This window comes from Pelecanus crispus, chromosome 2, assembly GCF_030463565.1.
Source record: "Pelecanus crispus isolate bPelCri1 chromosome 2, bPelCri1.pri, whole genome shotgun sequence".
Taxonomy (NCBI): domain Eukaryota; kingdom Metazoa; phylum Chordata; class Aves; order Pelecaniformes; family Pelecanidae; genus Pelecanus; species Pelecanus crispus.
The window spans coordinates 160,635,055-160,661,065 of NC_134644.1; the positions used below are offsets into that span (position 1 = coordinate 160,635,055).

Sequence of the window (26,011 nt, forward strand, 5' to 3'; positions counted from 1 at the left end):
AAAAACGATGGGCAAAGGAAGACAGGCAAAGGCTGCTGACACTATAGTTTCTTAGAAGAGGCAAGTGCCCTCACATTCTACCTGGCTGAGCAGAAAACAGAACTCATTCAAGAAGCTTAGCTGCTTAAACTCAAGAACACTGAATCATACCGGCTGACGACAACTTTCCCCAGAAGGCAGCAACGAGCAACATTCACTGTTACTCCATTCAGTATTCTCAGTACTTAAAACAATAGTTGTTATGAGATGGGTCTTCTAGAATTATAAACTTTAACGCCATTCTGCACTGAGGAGCGAGCATATTTTGTCAGAAGAGCACCAACTGTCTGCTTCTCTGCACATAAGTCTCTATAGAGGAAATAAAGCAGATGACATTGGCATTAGAGATATTCTCATACAAAATGAATCCGTGAAATACTTCTAGAATACAGCAATAAACTGGAATAGGGTATTGGGAGAAAAAAAACTACTACTGTAACTCACATAAACCTAAAGTTTGGAACTTGACTTGACATGTAAGCAACAGGCAAAACTACATTATTTACTTCAGAAACAAGGATTTTGGTTTTTAGGGGGAGGTGGTTGGTTTTTATTATTACTGTTCTCTAACAGGTTTTCAGTGTAGCAAAAACAGTTAGCTTTGAACTACTTAATTACATTACAGTACATTTAGAGCCACTCATAAAGGTTTGATGCAGTTACTTCTGCGTTACCATCTGTATCTGCTCACATGTATCCTGGCGGGGCCTTCCAGACCACACTGTAGTGTAAGTGTTACCACCAAAAGAACAAAGGATGCAGTACAGGAAGCACTATTCTTCTATAGTTCTTGTGTTGTAAATATGGAGACTAATTATAAATGTCAGGAGGTTTATCCTTTAAGTCTCCCCCAATGAAATAAGACAGAGTTATCACCCATTTAAACCCATAGGATCAGCTTTTTATGCAAGTTTAAATCCAACGAATATAGCTACAGTTCCCAGGGGTGGGGATTCTATTCATACAGAATTTGTATTCATTTAAAATGGAAACTATAGTATTGGAGGCAATCATAGCTACTACGCAAAAAGGGAAGAATATAACACTAATTATATTTTAATAAAAAGAAATGTATCTTTACTGTATATAAGGGGTAATATCCACTTCTGTCCACTTTTCCCGTATGCTGAATAAGCTGTTGAATCTTTCCTGATTGTCTTCAGGTAAGTCTTCTACTTTTAGCAGAAAGATGGTCTCTGGTCTTGAGCTTTTATCCACAAGAGCCAAGCCCTGTAGGTCAGCATCAGAGAGGAAGTGTTAAGTAAAGACAAAACAATTAAACTTCCTTCTTTATGGCAATAATCCACTTCTTCCTGGTAATAACCCATTCAAGTTGCCCTTTGCACCTACGAAGCCGCCTAAAACTGCACTACTAGAGGCAAAGTGAAAAAGTATCATAAAGGCACTATTTTACAGGCAGTATTTATCTTTTCCTTTATAACAAGAAGGGAGGGGGAGACTCATTAAGTCCCAACATCCCTCTGTCTCCTTTGAGCAGAAGGATTTTCATAGCTCAGCAATAGCTTCAGCTTCTGTTCTAGTTACAAGTATTAACTGTACAGCTGCAGCTTTTCTTCAAACAGTGAAACACACCAGGCTTACAGAAACCTGAATTGTCATGATTCCAGACTAATGACGCTTATAGAGGATGTCATAAGAAGTACTTTAACTCAAAAGCTGACAGAAATAACACAATCGATCCCCACTAATTGATAAAATCTACGTATGACACAAGTCAGTTAACAGCCTACTCACGAAAGAATCCATACTTCTTTACATTTTTACCTTAAGCTGATCAAGCCTTGTTGTCATCCCTTCAGGGACACTTTGTTGCCAGACTTCTTGAAACTCTGACAGATTGAATTTAACTGCATTTTGCAAAAGCATTTGTGCTATAGCTCTGCATATTTTATCTTCATGCATTTCAAAGTAAACCTCCCCTGCTGAGAAACAAAAAACAGGTTATCTTGGGTTCTTGCTTTTCATAAAAAGTACAGAGAACAGCCTCGTATTTCCATTCTGTTCTACAGTCTTCTACAAACCAAGTATCCTGTTTTTTCTTTTCCTCAGGGAGTAACCTGACCTGGTATTACTTTGGATAAATAATGGTATCTTAGAATCATATAATCATTTAGGTTGGAAAAGACCTTTCAGATCATCCAGTCCAACCATTAACCTACACTACCAAGTCCACACTAAATCAATCAAGGGTAGACTAGACTAAACCATGTCCCCAAGTGCCACATCTACCCGTTTTTTGAACACCTCCAGGGATGGTGACTCCACCACCTCTCTGGGCAGCCTGTTCCAATGCTTGACAACCCTTTCCGTGAAGAAATTTTTCCTAATTTCCAACCTAAACCTCCCTGGCACAGCTTAAGCCCATTTCCTCTCGTCCTATTGCTAACTACATGGGAGAAGAGACCAACACCCACCTCACTACAACCTCCTTTCAGGGAGTTGTAGAGAGCGATAAGGTCTCCCCTCAGCCTCCTCTTCTCTAGGCTAAACAATCCCAGTTCCCTCAGCTGCTCCTCATAAGGCCTGTGCTCCAGATCCTTCACCAGCTTCGTTGCCCTTCTCTGGACATGCTCCAGCACCTCAATGTCCTTCTTGTAGTGAGGGTCCCAAAACTGGACACAGTATTCCAGGTGCGGCCTCACCAGCGCCTAGTACAGGGGGACAATCACCTCCCTGAATATTCATTATATATATATATATTTTTTATATATATATATATAAATTTTATATAGATATATATAAAAAAATTATATATATATATATAAAAAAATTCCCTCTTCTCATTCTCAAGAAAAAATGAAGCAGAATATTATGTGTGTGTGCAGCACTGTCCGAGCTACAGTATTCATTCATATCAATAAATGTATTTGCCTCCCATCTTTTCCTCTTTCACAGTATCACTGTTTCTTCTACAGCTTTCATTCCTAGTTCTGAATGGCTTGTATAAAAGTGTTTGCTGTCTGTAGTTGAACAAGTAATGAAAACTTTCACTTCCTTAATCATAGTTATGAGATGATGAAGGGAGTAATGAGAATTTATTTTCTTTCACACTGACTTGGCTAAAATTGTCTGAACAAGGTCAGGCATAAACACTGCCTCCCACTTTTTCAGTCATCTGGACTTCCTGCAATTCAAACTTGTTCCTTGTGCAACCTGCCTAAATATACTAAGATGACAATCTGTGTCACTCCAACTACTTTCCTGTGTCCTTTAAGGTTGAGTGCAACTCCTACTTCAGCCAAAGGTGAGATGAAAGCAACGGTGGGGAAGAATTCAGACTGAGATTAAGGCACTGAAATATTATGTCTATACGTGAGATGGGCAACAGAGATTTAATTAATACAATCAATGGATCTTGTGGTGCAGTTCAGGGGACCAAAGGCACACGTCTACTTCAGGCAAGCTGAATTCAGGGAGTTCTACATGCCGTTGTCTATTCACTATAGCACAATTAATTGCTTAAACATCTGTGACCTCCTAGGGTATCGTAAAATTTCAATGAAATCTCTCTTTATAATGATCTGTCTTTAGTCACAAAATTACGGCTTGTAGACACCTAATAAATCACTTCAGATACTTCTGATGGTTCCTGATTTTTCCCTATTGACTTGTACAGTTTAATAGTCCTTTTTCCTATGCAACTTTCTCTAACAATTTTACTGATTTTTAGCTCACTGTTTGCTCCCTCCTTTTACTGGCATCGTAGCAAATTCATTTGTTTGGGCCATCCTCACAAAATCTGCATTTACTCATGAATAACTATTTCCTTTATGCAAAATTAAAATATGCATGCTTTCCCAAACTTACCGTCATCAATGTATTTCCTTCCATAGCTTAAAAGAATATGTTCTATCATCTCTCTGGGAGGGGGGGAAAAAAAAAAAGAAAAAAAAAAAAGAAAAAAAAAACAGGAATCAAGGTTTAAACCTGTTCATTAGGACATTACAGAAACAGTTACCAAGAAGAAGATGAAGGAACAGGTAAAGTAAAAAATCAAGGAGAATGGAGGATGGGACATGTCTTCATGGCTAAAATGAACAGATTGATAAAAACTTAGAAGTAAGTTAAAAGAGGACAAAAGGGGACAAAAAGGACAGATGGGAGTTAATTCAGCATGTCATCCCCAAAAGTCTCTTCCACTTTCTAGTTATAACTAGCAAAGACTAAAAGGCATAAGGAGAATAAGGAAAAGACTCCTGCAATGTCACTTCTTCCTAATGAGAAGTGACGCAAGTCACAAATTTGGCAGTTAATTATCCCTTACTGAATAGCAGGCATTTTTCTAGACCTCAGGCATAAAATTGCAACCTAACTGCAGACACCAATACTAAAACAAGTTTTCTTTTTGAGCCAAAAGCCAAATAAATGGAAAACGCTACATACTGTAAACTTAAGACTTTGCCTGAATGGTAATCTTAAATTATTTCATGACTCCAAATGGCAGTACAATAAACTTAACTCTTAAGATCTGAATTCAGTATCATACCAGAAAATATACCACCATCTCAAACATTACGCAAGAGGTAAACTAAACATTTTTGGCTAGCTTCAGAACAAGTATTTCAAGATGGTCAGCAATTTATGGCTTAAATACATGCTACTTCCATCATTCACAATTCAGCAGTAATGTTTCTACCATTGAATCAATGGAATTATTACCAATAGACACTAAAATCAGTTTACTAACCTGTCTAACCTACTAATGCCCTTGTATATTTTAGAGCCAAAGAAAATATATCATTAACAATATGGTAACTGGAATCTAGAGTTATAAGACTATAATTCTAATAAATAATAAATAATGATTGCAATTAGTAATTGTTAATAATGATTGTAGACAATTCGAAGTACTAAAAGTAATTGCTTACGTAGGCTCTAAAGATCCAAGTTCCTCAAGGCAGGTACGTAAAGGAACCTTACTTAGCGACCAGGACTCTGAGTCTATTAGCTGAGTCACGTGATTCAAGAGTTTCATCTCATAATCAAATTCTAGAATTCTCCAATATCCTGCCAAATAGAAAACCACAAAACAGTGACAGAAGGAAAACATTAACACCTTAATGCTATTGCCCTGAAGGCACACTACAGGAGTCTGGACATTTAGGTCACACCTTTACCAAGTACAGCAACAGTGTTCTGTCCTTTTCAGGATTAAAACTGAGAAAAAGAACAGAATAGTAAGAGCAAGTGTAAAGGAGAAAGAAATAAAATCATCTCAATTATGCATAACTGTTTATGTAGATTAACTGCCACAGATACAAAGACACTACAAATCCCATCCCAAGATCAGTCAGACCTGGAAAAACTAATAAATAATTCAGGCACAGAACTGCATGAACAGAACTGGCTGCACTGGCCCTGCAAAGCGGCAGTTCAGGTCAAGCCAAGTTGACAGAAATCCAGATGTGACAAAGCACAGATCTGGTACAATGGTGCTGTGCAGCTGTAAATGACAAGGGAAGTCACTTGTGAGACTGTCCTCACCTACCTAATAGGACGGTATAGAGAAGATGGAGCAGAAGTCTTCCCACTGGTGCTCAGTGATGGGAGAGAAGGCAGTAAGCACAAGTTGCAACAAGGGAAATCCCAGCTGGTTATTAGGAGAATTTTTTCCCCCTTGCAGATAGCCAACCACTGGAACAGCCTGGACAGAAGCTGTGCAATCTCCACCCTTGGGAATGCTCAGAACTTGACCAGCCGAGGCCCTGAGCAGCCAGGTCCAAGCTGGCCCTGTTCTAAAGCAGAGATTTGGATCTGATAACCTCCAGAGTTCAGTTCTGCCCTGTATTATTCTAAGACTCCAGGACTGCTGTCACCTGGCGTCCAGGTGAGGGTTTGGGCTTGGCTGAGTATAGGATAAGTAGAAGCTGTCCCAGGGTGAGGCACTTGCTCTATATGCCTTACATGGTAGGCATACTTCTGAGATAAACCCAGTCTGGGAGGAAGAAAGGACTATGAAAGGGCTGGGGCTACCTAAGGATCAGCTATTTTTGCCTCCAGAACTGCAGAAAGCAGCACCCACTCATCCATGAACAGGGCAGCCAGCCAAAAAATATTCATGCTATGGGTGGGATACTCTGATGCCAGTGTTTGTAGAAGCAAAGAAGGAATTACCCTGGAAAGAGCCAGACTGGTCAATGCCTGCTCAGTTTTATCTTTTTTGATCAGCTTCATAGCAGCAGAGAATGTAGGAAATATGGAAGCAGATCTTAGTACTTCGAAGTAACTTGCACCTTGAAAGACCAAGATGTGCGATGGGCCTTAGAAAAAGGAGACACAGATATTTTGTGGAAAAAATAGCAGGGTTATTTCCTCATAGGCAATAATATTCTTTAGAGATGAATACCTTCAATTTTGCAGGCATCTATAACCTGCAATTGGTGCAGTATTTCTTCTTCACTTGCTTGAATCAGACTTAACAAGTCTTCTGTTGTATACTGCAACAAGGGAAAAAAAGAAGCAAATAAACCAGGTTATCCTTACTCCTCCTTTGCTTCAGCAAGCATGCTAAATGCATTATAAGATATAATGAAAGAAAGACTTAGAAGATTAATGTTTTTTTTCCCCAGACTCTGAATTTTCTAAGGTTTACCACACTCTCTGAAACTTTTCCTGTAACTTACAACATTTTCTCAAAGGGTTATTCAATATAAAAACCAGTCTAACTACAGCAAAGTCTTTGTGCCATGCATAAGTAATATACCTGTATTCCCAAGATGTCAAACTAGCCCAAGTAGGCATCATAAATGAAGTATCACAGCAAGAATGAAAAGTTAATGTCTTCTGTCTTTCCTAAATCACATATTTTAATCTGTGAGATTCAAAGAAAAGGCAAAACAAAAATCACTTGTCCCTTATGGATAGAAGTCAGAACTCCAACTTAGTGTCTCCATCCAGGGAAAGCCTCCTCCAACATGACCTCACCAGCTATGCGTTGTGTTTTGGTGTCTGCTAACCAATTAGCAGACATGCAGCACAGACCCAGCCACAGTACATACAGCTCCTTGCAGAACAATTACTTGGTGAGATGGGAAGGTGCTGTGGATGCTGTGGTAAAGATTTAGGAGCCACAGGAGGAACAGAAGGTATCATGAAGAGTGAAGTAAAGGGAAGGAACACGAGACTTAAATCCTTAAGAAACAGGGCTTCATCAATTCCTTTATTCACCTCACAGCCTTTTTAATCAACTCTAATATTAAAGTTTTGATGATAGTGTAAGAATATTTCCTATCAAAAAAGAAAAAAATTGGATTAAGTACAGAACCATAGAATCATTTAGGTTGGAAAAGACCTTTAGGATCATCCAGTCCAACCATTAACCTAACACTACCAAGTCCACCACTAAACCAATTAAGGGTAGAGTAATAATTAATTTCATGTTTCCTGGCTTGGTGGCTGGATTATTTTTTAATGAAAGTAAAAACTAGGAATCATTAAGGTTGGAAAGGACCTCTAAGATCATCAGTCCAACCATCAACCCAACACCACCATGTCCACTAAACCATGTCACAAAGTGCCACGTCTACCCGTTTTTTGAACACTTCCAGGGATGGTGACTCCACCACCTCTCTGGGCAGCCTGTTCCAATGCTTGATCACTCCTTCCATGAAGAAATTTTTCCTAATTTCCAATCTAAACCTCCCCTGGCACAGCTTGAGCCCATTTCTTCTCATCCTATCGCTTGTTACTTGGGAGAAGAGACCAACACCCACCTCACTACAACCTCCTTTCAGGGAGTTGTAGAGAGCTATAAGGTCTCCCCTCAGCCTCCTCTTCTCCAGACTAAACAACCCCAGTTCCCTCAGCCGCTCCTCATAAGGCCTGTGCTCCAGACCCTTCACCAGCTTCACTGCCCTTCTCTGGACACGCTCCAGCACCTCAATGTCCTTCTTGTAGTGAGGGGCCCAAAACTGGACACAGTATTCCAGGTGCAGCCTCACCAGTGCCAGGGGGACGATCACCTCCCTGCTCCTGCTGGCCACACTATTCCTGATACAAGCCAGGATGCTGTTGGCCTTCTTGGCCACCTGGGCACACTGCTGGCTCATGTTCAGCCAGCTGTCAACCAGCACCCCCAGGTCCTTTTTGACCTCGCAGTTTTCCAGGCACTATTCCCCAAGCCTGTAGTGTGGCATGGGGTTGTTGTGACCGAAGCGCAGGACCCGGCACTTGTTCTTCTTGAAGCTCATACAGTTGGCCTCGGCCCATCGATCCAGCCTGTCCAGGTCCCTCTGCAGGGCCATCCTACCCTCCAGCAGATCGACACTCCCACCCAGTTTGGTGTCATCTGATCTCAAGTACCTGAGAGCTATTAGACTATGGGAACACCAATGGAACAACACTAAGTTTGGAACACCCACATGTTAAAACAAACATTTAATAAATACAGAAAGGTCTCCTCTTCCTGCTATGCCATTCCTATCAGACAGTATGTTGAAACATCATCAGGCTAAGCAGTGCTGAACTCACATCAGCATTTCAGCAAGGGATGACCATATTATAGAGTACTTTAAAAAACACTGCCAGCAATTGAGAGCAAAAATATCCCCAGATCAGTAAGCAAGTGCGTTTGAGAGTTAGATACTGCCATTCAGATAAGACCCTGCACAGGAGTCCTTAGCATTTGTTCCCGCTCTGAGGCCTGGCTAGCACTCCAACAGCTTTTTTAAAAAATCACTGCTCTCAGATATGATGCTTTTATCAGCTGCATCACCCTTGCAAACATAAAATGGAATGGGTTGACTTGCATCATGTCCATACCAGCAATTTCCAGATAAGGATGAGAAACATATTAAATACGTTAACTCAGATGTATTCAATCACTTGAATATGCCTTGCCATCTCACTGTAAAACCCAGGATTTTAATTTGGTGCATCCTGAGCAAGCTGTGTACTAGCCTGTTTCTAAGTTTTCCTGTAGTTTGCAAAATCACATCACTATGCATCAGGCTTCCTTACAGTAATTCCTTACAGTGCTATAGTTCCTAACGGTTCCTTTCCTGTAGTTCTGTGTCCATGTATGACACAGTACAAACAATTGAAAACCATGAGAGGTTTACAGTAAGCCACCAAAACATAGTAATTTGTTTTCAACCAGATTAAAGATGGCTTATTTGCTGCCAGCACCCAATAAATATTAAGTGTAAGCAAACAATATAGCAAAAATTTTTACTACACATGTATTGTTGGGATTCCAGTGAGAAGTAGTCCCATAGGAAAGAGAGCTTTCCCATGAAGAGCTTTCAGACTAAAGTTCCACCAGTAGCATAGCTATTGTCTATGTTTATCAGATACCTCTGGTTGTTCTCCAGTAAGTTGGTACACGAAACATTCTCCTTCAAAACAAATGGAGAAGATCAGTCCTCAAACTAGGCACTAATGTTTGGGGAGACATTGACATGTTTTTTTAAAATGAATTTAATATTATCAGTAAATACTATTGCATATGAGATCTTTTTGTGTTGCTAGCCTTTGTCAATCCTTGTAATTTCTGGACAATTTAAGCCCTTTTCCCTCTGCAATCCCTTATTTTGCTGCTGTGTCCTTCTATGCCTAGACCAGAATAGGTAGGAAAAATGAAAGGGGGAAAAGTCAATGCTGGGGGAAAGATTGTGAAACTTATCAGAAATTAAGACTGTTAGTTGCCCAGAGAGAGGCAGCATTTCTCTCCAAGGGAGAAAAGTAACATCTACGTTTGTACATGCAAGCACATACAGATGGTTTGTTAGTATCAGCTTCAACCAAGCCTCAGTGTCAAATACTTTGGAGCAACCACTTCTGTTTTTTAAAGTCAAAAGGAAAACCAACCAAGCTAACAAAACTCCAGGATTTTTATAAGCCTTTTATCTGAGACCATACGCTACACAGTCCAGGTCTCTCCATTACTAATTAGATCCTAAATTGGGTTGCCTGGAAACATAAAGGGCAGCAGGACAGGATTTTATTTGTATTTTCCCCTCTCGTAGTGTCAGTCTTATTCTCTGCCTTATATCACCCTTGTCATTCTCTGCAACTCCCTGCTACTCCTTGTCATCATGAATTAGTGATTGGCAAGTGCAAAGTGACTTGTATGTGGGTGCCCTGTGACCTTATACTTAATTCATACATGGCATGTCATACATGACAGCCCCAAAGAAGGAGGAAAGGCTGCATTACACTGTAGAAGTCATATAACTCTCAAGTAATTTACAAAAGGTTCTGAAGACTGTCTTCAAGAAACTCCCCACATAAAAAGGGAAATTCCCAGTCTCTTTCAGTGTCCTTCCTTTTCCTCTTTTTACTAAAAAAGGTTGCTTACCTGCTCCTTAGTGGGAGTGCTAACAATTACCAACTTGTTTAGAACAGTAGGCTTAAAAATTAATTCAAAGCAGCACTGTGAAACATGGGAGCAAAGGTATTTTTCTAGTTAAGAATGTATCTTCACTTTAATTTGCCCATTACCAATTACAAGAAAGTAATTTACATAGCTGATTTACCTTTGAAAATGTCAAAGTCTGATCTTTCTGACTATCTGGCCCTTCATATGGATCTTCCATTAAAAGCTTCCTCAGTTTCTTCAGTTTAGGTCGGCATCTCCTTAATTCCCAATAATTATTGGAGAAGCCAGCAATCTACAAGAAAAAACAGTGACTCTTAAAACATTTCAATCTACCATTTGGATTCAAAGAAGCTTACCAAAAATTATCAGCAAAAAGTGTTAATCTAGTCACTGCGAACAAGAATTTATTAATACGGTAACTACTTCAAAGATGAAACAATCATTGTAATATTTTCAATAAAAAAATTTACCACAGGCAGTGAAGAATAAAAATCCACTGTTGGTTGATAAAAATATGCTCGTAGTGCATATGACAAAGGGAACAACTCATCTCTACATGAGAATGATAGAGTATCATCATGGGATATATTCCTGCACAATCCTCATCAACATTTCTTTTCCTCTTAATACTAAGTTACATTACTGCCATAACCCCCCCCCTTGTATTATCCCGTTTCCATCTTCCCCACTTCTTCCCATGCTTGGGATCTACTTCATGGTCTGTTTATACCTTAATGATCATCACATCACTAGGCTCAAGTAAAACAGACACTAAGGAGACAGTAAGCTACACTTGCACACAACTAACAAGACATCACTGTTCCTTACTGTGATTCAAGACAGAAATTTAAAGCCTGCAACAGGAGCTCAGATGTAATCAATTCAACAACATTAATCTAATAAAAGTTTACCTCAGGATTACTCTGAAGGCATTTCATGGGGTACAGCTCAGACTTCCTAGAAGCCTCCTTGAAGAGGACAGGGTACTGGAGGCCTTTCAGCATTGTTTCTGTCATTTACCAAACCAACAGAAGTGGGCACAGAATGGCAGAGGCAGAACAGGCTCCAGGTTTGTGACTCCTGACTCAACCGCTAGCCCCTTGTAAAAAAGCCTCCATGAAAAAGCCTCCAGATAGTACTTTAAAATACCCTAAATGCTTTACCAGATTACTTTTTTTTTTTTAAGGTTTTCCATTAAAAAAAAAAACACCTTTAAAATAATGTTCTATTTAAATCAACTATAAGCAAACCACCTATATGCAGAAGTCCTACCCAAATTCTAATACAGAGAAAGCTCTCAGTTTTTAATCTAACTATTCTGTAGCTTGCTTGGCACAAAATTCAGGTAAATACTGATTTCCTGATAAACTTCTAAGCTTTTTTATTTTCCTCCGTGTCAAATAGCATTTACCTAAGTGCTAGATTTATTTTTCCTGCCAAGTTCTTTTCTGAGCAATTTGGCAATGAACAAGAAGGTACTCTGCATAGAAAAGAAAATAAATAATTCTAATTCATAATCCAAAGCTCATAACTAGAGCTGGTCTGTGTGAGGTGAATAAAATGGCAGACGCTTTGGCCCTGAGCGTTAGCCTCGCAAGTGATGCAAAGAGCAGCACCGAGACTGCAGAAGGGCAGCGAAGCCCCAAAATACTGAGTAAACATAGTATCTTTTGCTACGTTGCACAATTTGCAGTGTCAATACACCATGTAACGTTTTTTAAAGCATTAAGAAAGCTCTTAGAAATAAAATCTAAAAATAATTCCTAAGCAAATCACATTTATATTATGTTGACATGTGTGACTTCAGAGGACTAGTGAGATCATTAAAGACAGCAAAAAAAGAATATGGAAGAATATTACTTTCTCGTTAATCTACTTTAGTTTGAATTAACTTTTCTATTAGCTGAACTGCTGACTTCACGGAAGAAATGATGTTGCTTTGATTATTATGTTCATCTAAGGACAAGCGGGATTACTCCTCAATTATGTCATTATATCCATTAGAGCAAATAATGACCTAGTAATAATATTTGCCTAACTATTTTTAGTAGAATTTTATTAACTATGCTTCAGAAGAGCAGAGAACGACGAATTCTTTAACCAAGAACTCTAAAATCATTCACTCCAACAAATCTTTCCAGATGCTAGTTGAAAAGAGAGTCACCTTTGAATATATTTCTGTATTTAAAAAATAATTTTCAGGCATGACGTAGTATAATCTGCCTTTTGGGTAAAGCACTCCTAAGAAACAATTTGCAAACAGCTTATTTTAAAAATAGCTGCTAAAATTGAAAATTAGATTTTCTTTGAAAGCTTTTAATACCTACCACAAGTAATTACTATCCATGGAAAATAAACCAAAGTTTTGACTTCTTAGAAACAATAATTATCATACATTACGGATAAAGTTCAGTTGCTTGAAGAAGGGCCCCAGAGCCATTTTGGACACCCAAAGGTATAGCGTGCCTCCTGTGTATAAAGCGTATTTATAAAGTCATCCTCCTGGGGCTGCTCAATATACAAAGAACCTACAGGAGACTGACATCCTTCTGGAGTGGCAGCTCATAGCTAGACCAATACCACAAGGCATCTAAAATGGTATTAGAAGCCTATGTTTAGGCAACTGAATCCCAGCCGAGTTTCACATACGCATCTTGGATAAAATACAAGAAATTATAGAGAATTACAAAGTAGAGAATTAAAGCAAACAAACAACAACCCAGAAAGACATACCTGTGAATGAATAATATTACAAGATGCTTGATCTGCATTCAGCTGTTCTGGAGTTTTGCAGCCAGGAATAAACAGCAGCATATTTGAGGTATCTGCTATTTTCATGTCATAAGTTTTATCTTTGCTGCACAACACTGCTTGTTCATCCTTTTCACCACGGATTACTAGGCTGGAAAAAAAAAAGTACAAAAATAAAGATGTATTTTTATGTCTATTTCAGGATGAACACCTATTAAACTTGTCTGATATTTTTTCACATTTATACGTTGGTAAAGAAGTTATAAACTGCAGTTCTCTTTGGTAGCAGCAGTCACAGTGTACCAAAATATAAAGATATTATTGTCAATTAATCTAAAATATCTTAACACTATGTTTTTTCCTCACCTTTTTGAGTTTTCCTGCTCTGAAAGACAAACATTCAAGGTTTTTATGCAGATCACAGTTGAACCTCCTCACCTGCCTTTGCACACAAAACCCCTAAAACACCGATTAGGTGATGCTTTAGGCCTGAACTACTTCTTTAATGAGGACTGACACTGGCCCATTGTAAAACAGGAAAGCAAACAGAAATTGTGTCTATCGTGCAGCATCCTTCAGATAGTTCCCTCTCAAAAACATACACATTTTCTTGCAAGTAATTCCAAGCAGGAAAGAAAACCTTCTAGAGCATTTCAGTACAAAGAATCAATGCAAACCCCCCTCTTCAGCCCACATACTTGATTAAGTAGAGATTCTTAGTGAGTACATGGTAACACCAAAGCAGGACCACAACAGGGGAAGATTCAGTCCCTCCCAGGCTACACTAAATTAAGCGCTCAGATTCAATTTGAGCAAACTGCTCATCTTGCTTCCAGAAGCTTGCACGCGTGAACAAAGCTCCGCTGTGCCCCAAGTGGTCCTGAGCGTGATTCAGGCCTCTAACCAGTGACAGTTCATCAATATTGCACTGAGGATGGACAGGCTTGGTAACATACATCTCTGAGGACTATTTGCTTTAAAGGGAGTTCTAATGTTGTATAATTTTCAACATTTTTATTACGTCACTGGCATTGCAGCAAAGGAAGAAACTTCAAAACAGTATCAAAGGCTTATCTAGAATCTGTGCTTGGTCCAGAGTTACATGTCAGGTAACCATCCTACCAAATGCCTATGCAAATACCGTACGTCCTTCGCTGTCCTGTTTGTCTGACTTGTAGGCACCCTGACATCCAGCCGACCTCAACAGTTCCAGTAAGAAAATCTCAGAAGCCAGAGGGATTCTTTTAAAGACATAATCTCCTTTCCTAAACACAAATTTTTAGGCATCTATCTTTATATGCCTGGCAAGAAACTCTCCGGTCTCCTCAGAGGCAATTTTTCCATATGGGGGGGAAAAAAAAAAAATCTTCTTAGAGGTTTTACTAGTTTTCAGTTTCCGATGCTCACTGCAGGGGGGTTGGGCTCGATGATCTCTCAAGGTCCCTTCCAACCCAAAGCGTTATATGGTCTATGTAACTGAGCCAGGCTTAAGGGACAGTTAAATTTTCATGCAAACCCTATGAGAAGCGTAAAAGTCTGGAAAAAGCCACGTTTAAGAGCCGTGTCAGCTACTCAACACTAACGATAGGACAGCACAGGCCTTGACAGCAGGGAGGGGAGGAGCAGCCCTGCCCTATCTCCGTCCCGCCATCCTGCTCCGACTCCCCCCACGCACGGCGGGGCGAACGCTTCAGCCTCTCGCCGCGGGGCGGGCCTGTCCCCGTCTCTCAGCCTGCGTTGGGTCGCCGTCATGGCCACTACGGTCGCCAGACCGCAAATGGCGACCGGGGGGGGGGGGGGTGGTGTCGGCGCGGTCCGGGCCGCGCCTCGCCTGAGGCGAGGCGCGGCCCGGACCGCGCCGACACCCCCCAGCCTGCAGGGGGCGCCCTGCCCGTACCTGCGTCCCGCCTCCAGCTCGGCGCAGAGGCCCGGCTCCAGCTGCAGCAGACAGCACTCGCCGGCTCCGGCCTGCGGACCGAAACTGAGGCACTGCACGATCGGCAGCAGCTCCGCCGGGTTCAGCTTAGCCGTTTGTAGCGTAGCGTCCACCTCCCCGCGGCTCCTCATGGCGCCCGCCCGGCTTCAAGCCGCTCCGAAAACCCCGCCGAGGCGGTGCCGCTCGCGGTGAAGGGGCGGGACGGGAAGCGGTGAGGCGGGCGCCGGCGGCGCGCGCGGGCTGGGTTGGTTCGCTGGTTGCCTGCGATGCGCCCGGCCGTAGCCGCTGGGGCGGGCGGCAAACACCTCGGGGTTACGCTGAGGGGAATCGCTCTCAGCGGCGGCCGCTTCCCGCCCGCCCCAGCCCGCGGGGGTGCCGCTCCACCGCAGGTCTGATCCGGGATAAGCCGCCCCATTTCTGTCCGGCTGCACTAGAGCCAGGCTGGGCTGCAATAAAATCCCTCTATATGCCAATCAGATGCCACAAAACGCCCTGAATAAAATGTATCTATAAAATACAACAACAGGCCCAATATGGGAGTCCCTGCCCGGCTCTGACTGAGGCAGCACCGTGTATGTGTTTCCTTGACACCCGAGCATGAGAGCAAAGGTGGGGAGAAGGAGGCCGACGGTCCCAGACGCCATTACGGGGCCTGGCTGCGGGTGGCAAGACGCGGGTCGAGGCAGCTGCAGGTGGGTGCCCACCGGCGGCACCCACCCCTGCTCCTTCTGTCACGACAGCTGTGGGGATAGTCCGACCGAGGGCAAGCGTCTGCCAGCTCTCGTCTCACATGGCCCCTTAGGAAAGGGATTGCACAGCCCCCACGGAGGGGTTCATCTCCCCGTCACTCAGGGCCCAGCTGGGCTTGGCGCTGTGGCCTGACCTGGGCTCTGTCTGCTTGAGGAAGCTGTGAGGAAATGCTTGAGCTACAGCCACGACAGAGATGAGTAAAAACCACAGGCAAGCGCGATTATTGCAATGGAAACAGTCAGCAGCTCAGAGATTCAAGAGGAAGTCTATTGACATCCTTAAACCGTAAGAAAAAAACAAGCGGAGCCTCAGAAGACAGCGGCTCAGCACCACTGGGAGTCAGTCCTCTGCAAGGAGCAGCACAAGATGCATCTTCCCTGCCTCGTCCAGGATGGCCAGCTCCCTAAACACTCACCGAGTTCTTGCTGCAGGGTATATTAACACTCAGCCTAGTAGCGTGTTAGTCCTAGCTGTCTGCTGTGTGCATTAGAATCATAGAATCATAGAATGCTTTGGGTTGGAAGGGACCTTTAGAGGTCATCTAGCCCAACACCCCTGCAGCAAGCAGGGACAGCTTTAACCAGATCAGGGTGCTGAGAGCCCCGTCCAACCTGACCTTGAATGTTGCCAGGGATGGGGCCTCTACCACCTCTCTGGGCAACATGTTCCAGTGCTTGACCACCCTCATTGTAAAAAACTTCTTTCTAATGTCTAGTCTAAATCTATTCTTCTTTAGTTTAAATCCGTTATTCCTTGTCCTTTCACAACAGGCCTTATTAAAAAGATTCTCCCCATCTTTCCTGTAGGCCCCCTTTAAGTATTGGAAGGTCGCAATAAGGTCTCCTTGCAGCCTTCTCTAGGCTGAACAACCCCAACTCTCTCAGCCTGGCCTCATAGGAGCGGTGTTCCAGCCCTCAGATCATTTTGGTGGCCCTCTTCTGGACCCGCTCCAGCAGGTCCTTGTCCTTCTTGTGCTGACAAATAATTACTTTGTGCTCCTAGGTTGCGCATATGTGCTTGCAGAGTCCCTCTGTGCTTGGTATAAGCCTGCACCAAATGACCCAGACAGGAGGTTGTACCACGTTTGCGTCAGAAACGGAAGCCAGTGGCTCGGTTCGCTACCCAGCCTGGCAGAGAGCAACTCTTGTTACATGTGACTGAGTCAGGCATCTTCTGCCTTCAGAAGGTCCTTTGCCTGAGTGGTGCCAGCGAGGCAACTGGCCTTGGAGAAAACTTTGACTGAAGTAATGAGGCAGTTACCTCTATCACATGTGCAGTGGCTCGTTGAAAGACTCAGCCATCTATTGTATTTTCAGGTTTTATTTCAGTTACTGGAAGGTGGAATTACAGTCATTGTGTACACAGGAAACCTGAGGCACTCTGACTTTGACTAGTTTCTACTATTGTGTATGTACAAACTGATATGTGTATAGCCTTATCTGAGACTGTTACATTTTGCTTTAATGTAAATCTGTTCCTGCACACCTCTCAGGTAAACCCGAAAATCACAGTTCTACCAAGTAAATGCTTACACAGTTACTAACTGTTTAAATAGCAGCTTAATTATGCTGGTTTTAATTTATACCTTAATTTGTGCAATTTCCCAGTGACCTTGCATGCCTGCTTCTTCTCCTTTCTTCTTTTTAGTCTGTGGAATAAAAAAGAGATTCTGATGAAGCCAAGGAACTGAATCCAAGGCATGAATTCATGGAGTTTGTATCTTAAGAGCTCTGCTACATAACAGAAATCCAATGGGAAGAAAATCACTGAATGTTATTCAGGAGCTGGCACTGATCTGTGGTCAGGAACGTTTGTACTAGTTATTAATTTTTCCAGCCAGTTTTGTTTATCCTAGTAGTTCTGGTTGTAGATGCTCTTTATCTTATTTCCTAAGGAGCTGAAATGTATATGCTTGTGCTGCTTGCCATCTTTCTCTGCCTGTCCCTCACTGACCACTGTGGAAGTTTGTGTTCAAGTTCAGGCAAATTTGGGAGGTAAAGTTCCTAGAAGCTTTGTGGAAATCAGTGGCTGGACAATGTATTTGAGCCCCTACTTATGGGAAAGCAGCTCTGATCCATTCTGAGAGGCAGCGGCCAACTGGCCTATCAGCGAGAACATGGACATAGATCTATAAGAAACATGGCTCATGTCTCAGGAAATGACTTGTATTATGCTTCTCTTTTCACTGAGAATGCTTTAGAGCAGTGACCTAACTGGCAAAAACTGATTTGCATAGGAACTCATGAAGCTGGTTTCTTGAAACACAGATGAATCATTCAGTGAATTTGGATTGCAGAGAAAATGAGAAGATGCTGAAGTATCAATGTTGCTGTCAATTTATAAGGAAATGCATGGTATGGTAAGGGAACTTGGTAGGATCCTGAAATTATTTTTTAATGATGCTCTGGGATTATTTATTTGCTCTAGGGTTGCTGTAGCATAAATGAGTACTGTTTTCACTTTGAGCTGGTATGGTGGGCTAAAACTGTCAGGGTTCAGGAGCATGAAACATCATGGTACAAGCAGGTGTGAAACTCTCCTGCAGCAGAACGAAAGAAAAAGTTAAGGAAGCAATTAATTCAACCATCCCAATTTAACTGATCACCAGCTGAAGTCAGTCCCCCCAGGTGCACATGTGAGGCTTTAAGTGGCTGCTGTGAGCGTACAGCTGAGAGGTACACCTCTTTTAACAGGTCTCAATATAAGGGAGAAGTAGACTGAACTGCTAAATAGCCTGCATCCTCAGCTGGGTTGGCGAGGGGAGGCAGGAATGAAGTCAAGTCTCAAGCAAGATAAGCTTTGGTGTAGGTTTTCAATTGACTGATGTTAATGGAAATTAGCGTTAACCGAATCTGGTTGACTAATGTTGAGTGAAGTTAGCAAAACAAAAAATGGATTGTTGAAGATTATTATAGTCTTGCCTTTGAAGTTCCTGGCCCTGTATAATGTTTCCCAGGACTCAAACATCAAGGATGCAAACAGCAAAATAAATGAAGGGCAGCTGTGACAAATCAAAGAAAGGAAGTTCAAACAACTCCAAAGCTCCACAACTAAGACATAAAACAATGAACCGCAAGATAACGTATGTTGTAACAGTGCACATTACCAGTGTCAGGCTCTAGTCATCAGGCAGCATGTTAGGAGGATGACTTCCCAGGTGTGATTTCAGTTCAAATGCTTGGGAGATCTACAGTAAAATGCAGTGAATAAATTGGGCTACATGAAATGGAGTGTTTAAATGTCAAAGAAAGATGTACACCCTAGAAACTTCTGAATGTCTTTCAAAGCACAACATAGGTAGCTGTAAAAATAAAAAGATAATAAAGCCAGCACTGAAAGAATTGGCACAGCACCAAAGTTGAATACCATAACATGTTACCAGCCTGGTGATAATTACACAGTTACAGTTCTTGGAGATTGTTCCACAAGAGAGGCTCAGTTTGATTAAAGCCTCACAAAACTCATGAAAGTTCAAGGATTTATTTTTTCAGCTGAAATGCCATCTGCAATATTTAAAATTAGCATGTATGTTACATTTTCACCCATTAAATGACAGTTTCTCATTGTCTAGAAATACCTGTCAGTGAATGTGCCCATTGTGCTTCAACACAGAAGGTGACTGTGGCAGCTGGACCTGCAGGTGTGACTGGAGTTAGAGCACAAGAGCTCTGACTGCCGTTTCCGCATGTCGCGGGCTCCTGTGAGACACTGGGAGAATAACTGTCTACAGTGAATGTGCTACATTTCCTTCCTAGGAAAACAAGAAAGAGGAAAAAAAAAAAAAAAACAAAACAGAAAATATAATTATGCCATTGTATAAATCCATGGTACACACATATCTTGAATAATGATTGTCTAGTCTGTCTCAAACGTAAGAACTGGGGAATACCGCTGAAATTAACAGAAAGTAAGTTATGGATAACAGGAGAGAAGACCTTTCTGTGCAACACTTTGTAGAACTTGTGATGTGTGGTGGAAGTCAAAAGAGTGCGATCCATAAAAGAGTTAGACAAATTGATAAAGGTTAGACGTGCTTGTCTCTGTTAATCACAGTGTTCAGGTTTTAGTCATAGCTCAGGACCCTAAATAAATTCAGACCCCCTAAATCACCAAAGCACATGCTCTTCTGCTGTCCATTGGAGTTGGTTATTGAGTTAGACATATTTTTCCTTTTGTTTTTTCCTTTTTTTTTAATGAATAGCTAAAATAGCAAAGCAATGGCTTGCATATTCTGTGTTCCAGGCATTGATTGTAGTATGTTCCAGTAAAACTGTCATACCTGATGATGTCAGCCAGCAAAGCACCACAAAACAGGAGATAATGAGTCCAAGACTCAAACAGGGAAAAATTCAGCCAATTAGTAGAATAACCAGATAGCTCATTACTACCTCAGATAAGTGCTGTCTTGTCACTCTTAATAGGCCAACAGGGAGGTGCAAACCAGTTATATTCAAATTAGGAGAAAATAAATAGTTGTAACTGAGCCTAAATATTTGTGTAAACTATACAATAGCTTGGAGTATCTCAGTGACGTAAAATTGCTTCTGTGCTGGAAACAGTGGAGAAGAAACACTCAAGCATAAAGCTGGAGAGCACATGCCAAAATAGCCGGAGCACAAACACCATCAACACAGTTAGGAGATTACTTTGAGAATTTCACAGTACATAGCTGTGACAAACAAGAACCCAGATGCCCACTGCTTACGAGACAACTAGTGCTTAGATACCTGTTTTGTTGTTATGTCGTTTCTCTGCGAGGACAGCGTATGTAATTGCAAACAAAGCCAGAGAATCGGTCATGCCACACTGATGTCATTCGTGATAAGGTGGGGTAAACCTGAACGAGCTGGTACCCAGCCTACAGTCATAGCATCTCCCAGTCTCAGGCAGTCAGCCAGGACATTCTTAGCTACAGAGCGTGTCCTCACAGTGTAAACACTGGTGCAACGGGTGGGAAGGTGCTATGATTTCTGTTAACATTGGCATGAAAGAGCAGGACATTTTTTTCAAGACTAGATTAATTATACGGACACAATCCCTTTTAGATTTAGAATATATGACAGTGCATGCCATTTAATGCATGAGTACACCATGAAAGTCTTTTGCTCCGTGTACGTTTTCTGGATAGATCTCCAGAGTGCTTCTGCCACAGCAAAAATTGTAATTCAGACTCAGCTGATTCTGCTAGTTGGGAAAATTAATAGCAATACATTGCTGCGGGCCCTAAAATTTAATCACGATACACCTACTGCTAAAATTATTTGAAACAGTGTTATCATTAGTATCTAGGAGATAAATGTCTATAAATAAATGGAATTAAATGCAATTTTTTCTTCAATACTGTGTAGAGTGTTTTGTGGCTAATTTCAAGGCTCAGTCTGGAGACCTTATTAATAGCGACATACTAAACATCAGCATGTGTCATCTGGCAAGAAATCATATCGTCTCACTTCTTGATTAACTAATATCTGCATAGTAGTAACCTCAGAAAGTTTTTTTGCAGTTAATGTATTATTATTTTTTGAGACATTGCTAGGGCTAAGCATTACAAGTATATGCCAGCAAACTACATACATATAATATCTGTATGATTCTAAAATAAATAAATTAATTAATGTGAAAACCATAGCTATATTACGCAAAATATAAAAAACCCAGGAAGATGCATCAAATATTTTATTTGTGAAGAGCAAACAATGGAAGTGTGACAGGAAAATGACAGTAAAAATAGCAGGATGAAAACTCGAATGAGGACCACGAAGAAGCCAATATAGGAAAAGCTCCTGTAACAAAAGGATCAGAAGCCTTACACAGGGAAAAATTCAAACAATACAAATGAGCATGATAAAAATTCTGTTCAAAACCCTCAGTGTTGCTGTGATCTATAAACTACAGAACAAATATCTGGCTCTGTTAAATTCTAGTTGTTTCTCTTGTTTCTGCTTGTAGGGCCTTCCAGTCTCACCCTCAGTCATGTTGAATAATGACATCTCAGGCTGGAGCCTTCCAAGAATTACCAGTTAGCTCAGTTTTGTCATTCTCAACTTTCCTCCTGGTGCTGAAATGTAAGATGAACAGACTAGCCCCTTCCCATCCTGCTCCCCAATATACCTAGGAGTCCTTCTAGTCCCATGTCCTTTTTAGCCCCAAACCATATGCTAGGCAAGAAAGTGCAAAAAACTTTGCAGACATCTCTGCAGGAAGCACTTTGTCCTGAAGATTTCCGTCTACCCCCCTCATCGGGTATTACTAGGGCCTATACCTAAAGAATGAATGTTCTGTATCAATTATATTTTTGATATTTTTTTTTTTCTGTGTAGATCCTAACCATCTGTAGGGGTTTTTTTTTTCCTGCTGCTGAATACTAGAGCTTGTCATCAGGCCAGATATTTTTCCATTGTAATCACTGTGTCAATGAGTAGCTGGAATTTTTTTCTTACAACTCTGTGAGTAATGATTAGTAGTGAGTATATCACAAGGGATATCAATGTCTTGAGAAGCTGAACAATTTGACATCATGTGGTAAGCTATAACCAGGACAACAGAAGTAACTTTCCATTCATCAGATGTTTTGGCCTCTCAGATCTGCAGTGACTCTCAACTCGGAAAATAACTTCATTGCCTGTACAGTGAGGAGAGATCCTTGTCCTCTCATCTTCTCCCTTCTAGGTGTTGGAAGCTGGGTCACCAGTTTTGGCATGGACCTTACCTAACAGAATTGCCTTTCCTCCAGAAATTGTTTGGTAAGTGGATGATGAGGCTGCTCTCATCATGAACTGCTTGAGAAGAGATGCTGTGTGAGGCTTGAGGGGAGATACTGCCCTTCAAGCCCTCTTTGGAGAGCTACATGAGTTTTCCCCCAAAATTTAACAATTTGAATGAGAGAAACATCGAAGGCAATTAAGAAAATTAGAAATCTTTAATTAAAAATTCAATGCAACTTCCATTCCTGGGGGAGTAGGAGCTGGGGTCTGCCAAATTGGGTTACACGGAAAGTACAGGTGTAGCTGATCCTATTCCGTGGTGGGGACGTGCAGTAAGTGGGTCACTTGAGGTGCTTACAGGCCAGTTTTCTATACTGACATCTTTAAGAGTGACGATTTGGAGGGTTCCTCTCCAGAGAGAGGAGTCAATGCAGACAAGGAGGAAAGGTCTCGTCTCTCTGCGGGTTGCTGTGGAGACAGGCAGCGTCCCGCTGTGAAGAGAGCGTAATACAGAGGGGAAAAGCTCTGAGGGACATTGCAAAGACAATTTATTCCTTCCACCTCCTACCTCAGCCTGGCTCTGTTGCTGCTGTCTTCCTTCCAGCTTCTTCTCTTCCCTTCCTGATTCTCTCCCCTCCTCTTTTCTTCAGTTCAAGTCCCACCTCTCTTCTTAGTGGGACTCGTCTCTCCCCATTCCTTTTCTCTTCATGGCTCTTTCCTGTACCTTTTTCTCCTCATTTTACCCTACTTCCCTGGGTGAACTCACCTTGGTGAAGCTCTTCCCAGATGCAGCAACAGACCGATTTTCGGATGCTTTTTTTTCTGCTGAGATGTTGAGAGCAGGACAGTGTTCCCAGTACAGTTCACCCTCGGCAATATTATTACCAGGTTCTGTATTTCAAGAGACCTGAATTTGTTCTTATGAGAAAGCCTTGCTATGCTTCTGCTTCATCCCAGTTGTGTCTGTTGGTGCCTCCTTCCACTCATTCCTTTGGCACCCAATTTCCCTGCAGCAAAGAATTCTGGTTCTCTGTAGCACCAAAAATGCCTTCTCTTTGTCTCAGTAAAGGGATTGGTCATATCCAATCATTTTAATGTATCTCAGTGCAACGTGGTATCTGATTTATTTTAGAAACATGTTCTACTGAGTTTATTTCATTGCTTCAGCACTCCCAAGAGATCTGTAAATATTTTGAGAACCCAGGAGGTCCCAGACAAATGCTTCTTTGCAAGATGCTTTCATAAAAGAGAATATTGACCTGTCTAGCATTTTACTGGCTTGAATTTTTCATTTTGACTAGATTGGGTAGTTATGTCAGTGTTCATTGTGGAGGGAAATTAATGATGGACTCAGGTATGTTTGTATTTGTAATCCCCTGCAAAAATTATATTGTCTAAAGATTATTCCCTTGTAAAATTACCATTAGCTTCATTTAGCAGTCTTTTTCTTTTGTCGAGCATCAATTCATGACGATTTTCTAACAGGTATTTTCATTATTTCCTGAAAGGACCACAGGGTGGCAGAGTGATTAAGAACATATCTACTGGAAACAGTTTATTTCACAGACAAGACCAGACCAGAGTTAGGTGACCCAAGAGTGGCTGCTGGTGGTGATTATCCCAGTGGAGCTGAGTGATGCCGCTGGTTTGTAGCATTTCTGATGTCTCGCAGCAATGGTGGCACATAAATGTGCCGTGCCTGCCGGCTGCGCCCCAAAGAGGCCTGTCAGCGGAGGAGCAGCTTCGCTGGCGGGTGTTCCTCAGCCCCGGGATGTCTGCGTGCCGCACAGCCTCACCTAACGACAGGATGTGATGTGGTTAAGGATGGAGACAACGCTGAAACCTCTGCTTTGTAGGCTACTGTTTGACAAAGACTGTTTTTCTTTATTAAAAGCCTCATCAGTCATCGGGGAGTATGATTCTGTATCTCATGGCAGCAGCTGTTTGGCATCCTGTCAAACTGTTTGCATCTGTTCCTGCCACCAGAACCACATATCCACAGATATGTGCGCACCACATGCTTGCACCCACCACCCACCCCAAACCCTGGTTGTGGAGCTCACTCTGGGGCACGGAAGAGCCAGATCGCCTAAGGTAGAGCGCGCTCCACCACGGGCAGCGTGGAAAGAGCAACAGTCAGCAGAAACTTGGGCTGAGAAGGAGGAGTAGGTAGCAAAGGACTAGTAAGGAACAGCGTCTTAGACTGAATCTCAGCTCTTAGGTGTTGCCCCCCAAAGGAGAAAAAAAAAAAGTGCCTGCGCGTTCAGGGCCAGTTACAGTGCAGAGTCAAACCGTCAGTTCAAGCCACAGCGGTTTAAGCAAACCTTTTTGATCTTGCAACCAGACATCAGAGCGCATTAACACAGATATAGCTGGGGGACAGCTTCAGAAGCTGGCTTTTACCACTTAGCTAGTAGGTGTTGTCTTCACACTTGAGATGTGGTTTAGAAAGCAGTTCCTTTCCAGCTTAGTCACACTTCGCAGCTGACTCGCACCTCCCAGCCCGTGCACTAAGCTGGATACTACAAAAGCCCTGGACTACAACCTGGGCTAAACATAGGATGTAGACATAGCTCAGGCTGAATGAGTTCGTAATTGCTACCAGTTAAATGCAGAATAAAAGAAAGAGAAAACAAACCAAAAAAGAGCTACTGGAAATACATATGAAATCTTCAAGCATTAAGGTTTCAGCCAGTTTTACAGGTGCTTTTTGACAGGTAAATATCTTTGTGATGCTCAAAATTAGACATTATTGCAAAACTACTGAATATGTGAAATAAGAGGAATTAGAAAATATTCTAGGTGCAATAAATAAGTAGAGGGACTCAAGTGTATAGAACAAATGGCATCACTGGCATTGGGCAGTACAAAATGCTGGTTTAGCAGACCATACTGTCAACTTGAGTTACTGGGTCTACTGGTTTGATGCGAATCTCTGATCTTTTATCTTATTGAAGCTGTTTGTTTCCATAAAATATTTATCTGTTCACAGGAGCAAGCACTAAAACATGTACCCATCTCTTGGTCATGCTTTAGCTGTCAGTCTGCACAGGAATCTCACTATCTGTGTCTGGCCCAGTGAGTGTTTGAACATTTAATACAAAATGGAAAAGCTGAGTAAGGACAGGCTTAGAAAGCCCCTTTCAGATTGTCTCTGCATATCTCAGGATCAAAATGCCTTTTTCTCTGCACTTCAGCTTACTATTACAACAATTACCAGGTCAGTGACATGTGAAATGTAAGAATCTAAACAGATATGGGTCTCACTCTAGTGCTGAAATGTTGGACAGATTGTGATAAATTTGTCCTGTTATCTCACCATGGTGGCTTTTGCAGGAACTTGGATGTTATAATAAAAAAAGAGAAGTTTAAAACATACCATTTTTTTTGCTGAAAACTTACTAACTTTTCCTGTGGTTTATCACAAGACTAAAATTAGCTTGGCCAGATGCACTCGGTTCTTTGAATCACACAGGCACTGATTCTTCTGAC

At 41.7% G+C, this 26,011-nt stretch overlaps 1 protein-coding gene across 1 annotated transcript; it reads right to left on the bottom strand.

The window, feature by feature from the left end:
- Positions 1-129: 129 nt before the first annotated feature.
- On the bottom strand, positions 130-15,196 carry DSCC1 (DNA replication and sister chromatid cohesion 1). The gene is made up of 9 exons (XM_075705836.1): positions 15,027-15,196; positions 13,112-13,280; positions 10,536-10,670; positions 6,407-6,497; positions 4,929-5,067; positions 3,868-3,920; positions 1,825-1,979; positions 1,121-1,269; positions 130-348 (listed from the first exon to the last, which is right to left on the bottom strand). Exons 1-9 carry the CDS (start codon positions 15,194-15,196, stop codon positions 240-242), a joined length of 1,170 nt encoding a protein of 389 aa, XP_075561951.1. The 3' UTR covers positions 130-239.
- Between the last annotated feature and the right edge of the window lie 10,815 nt (positions 15,197-26,011).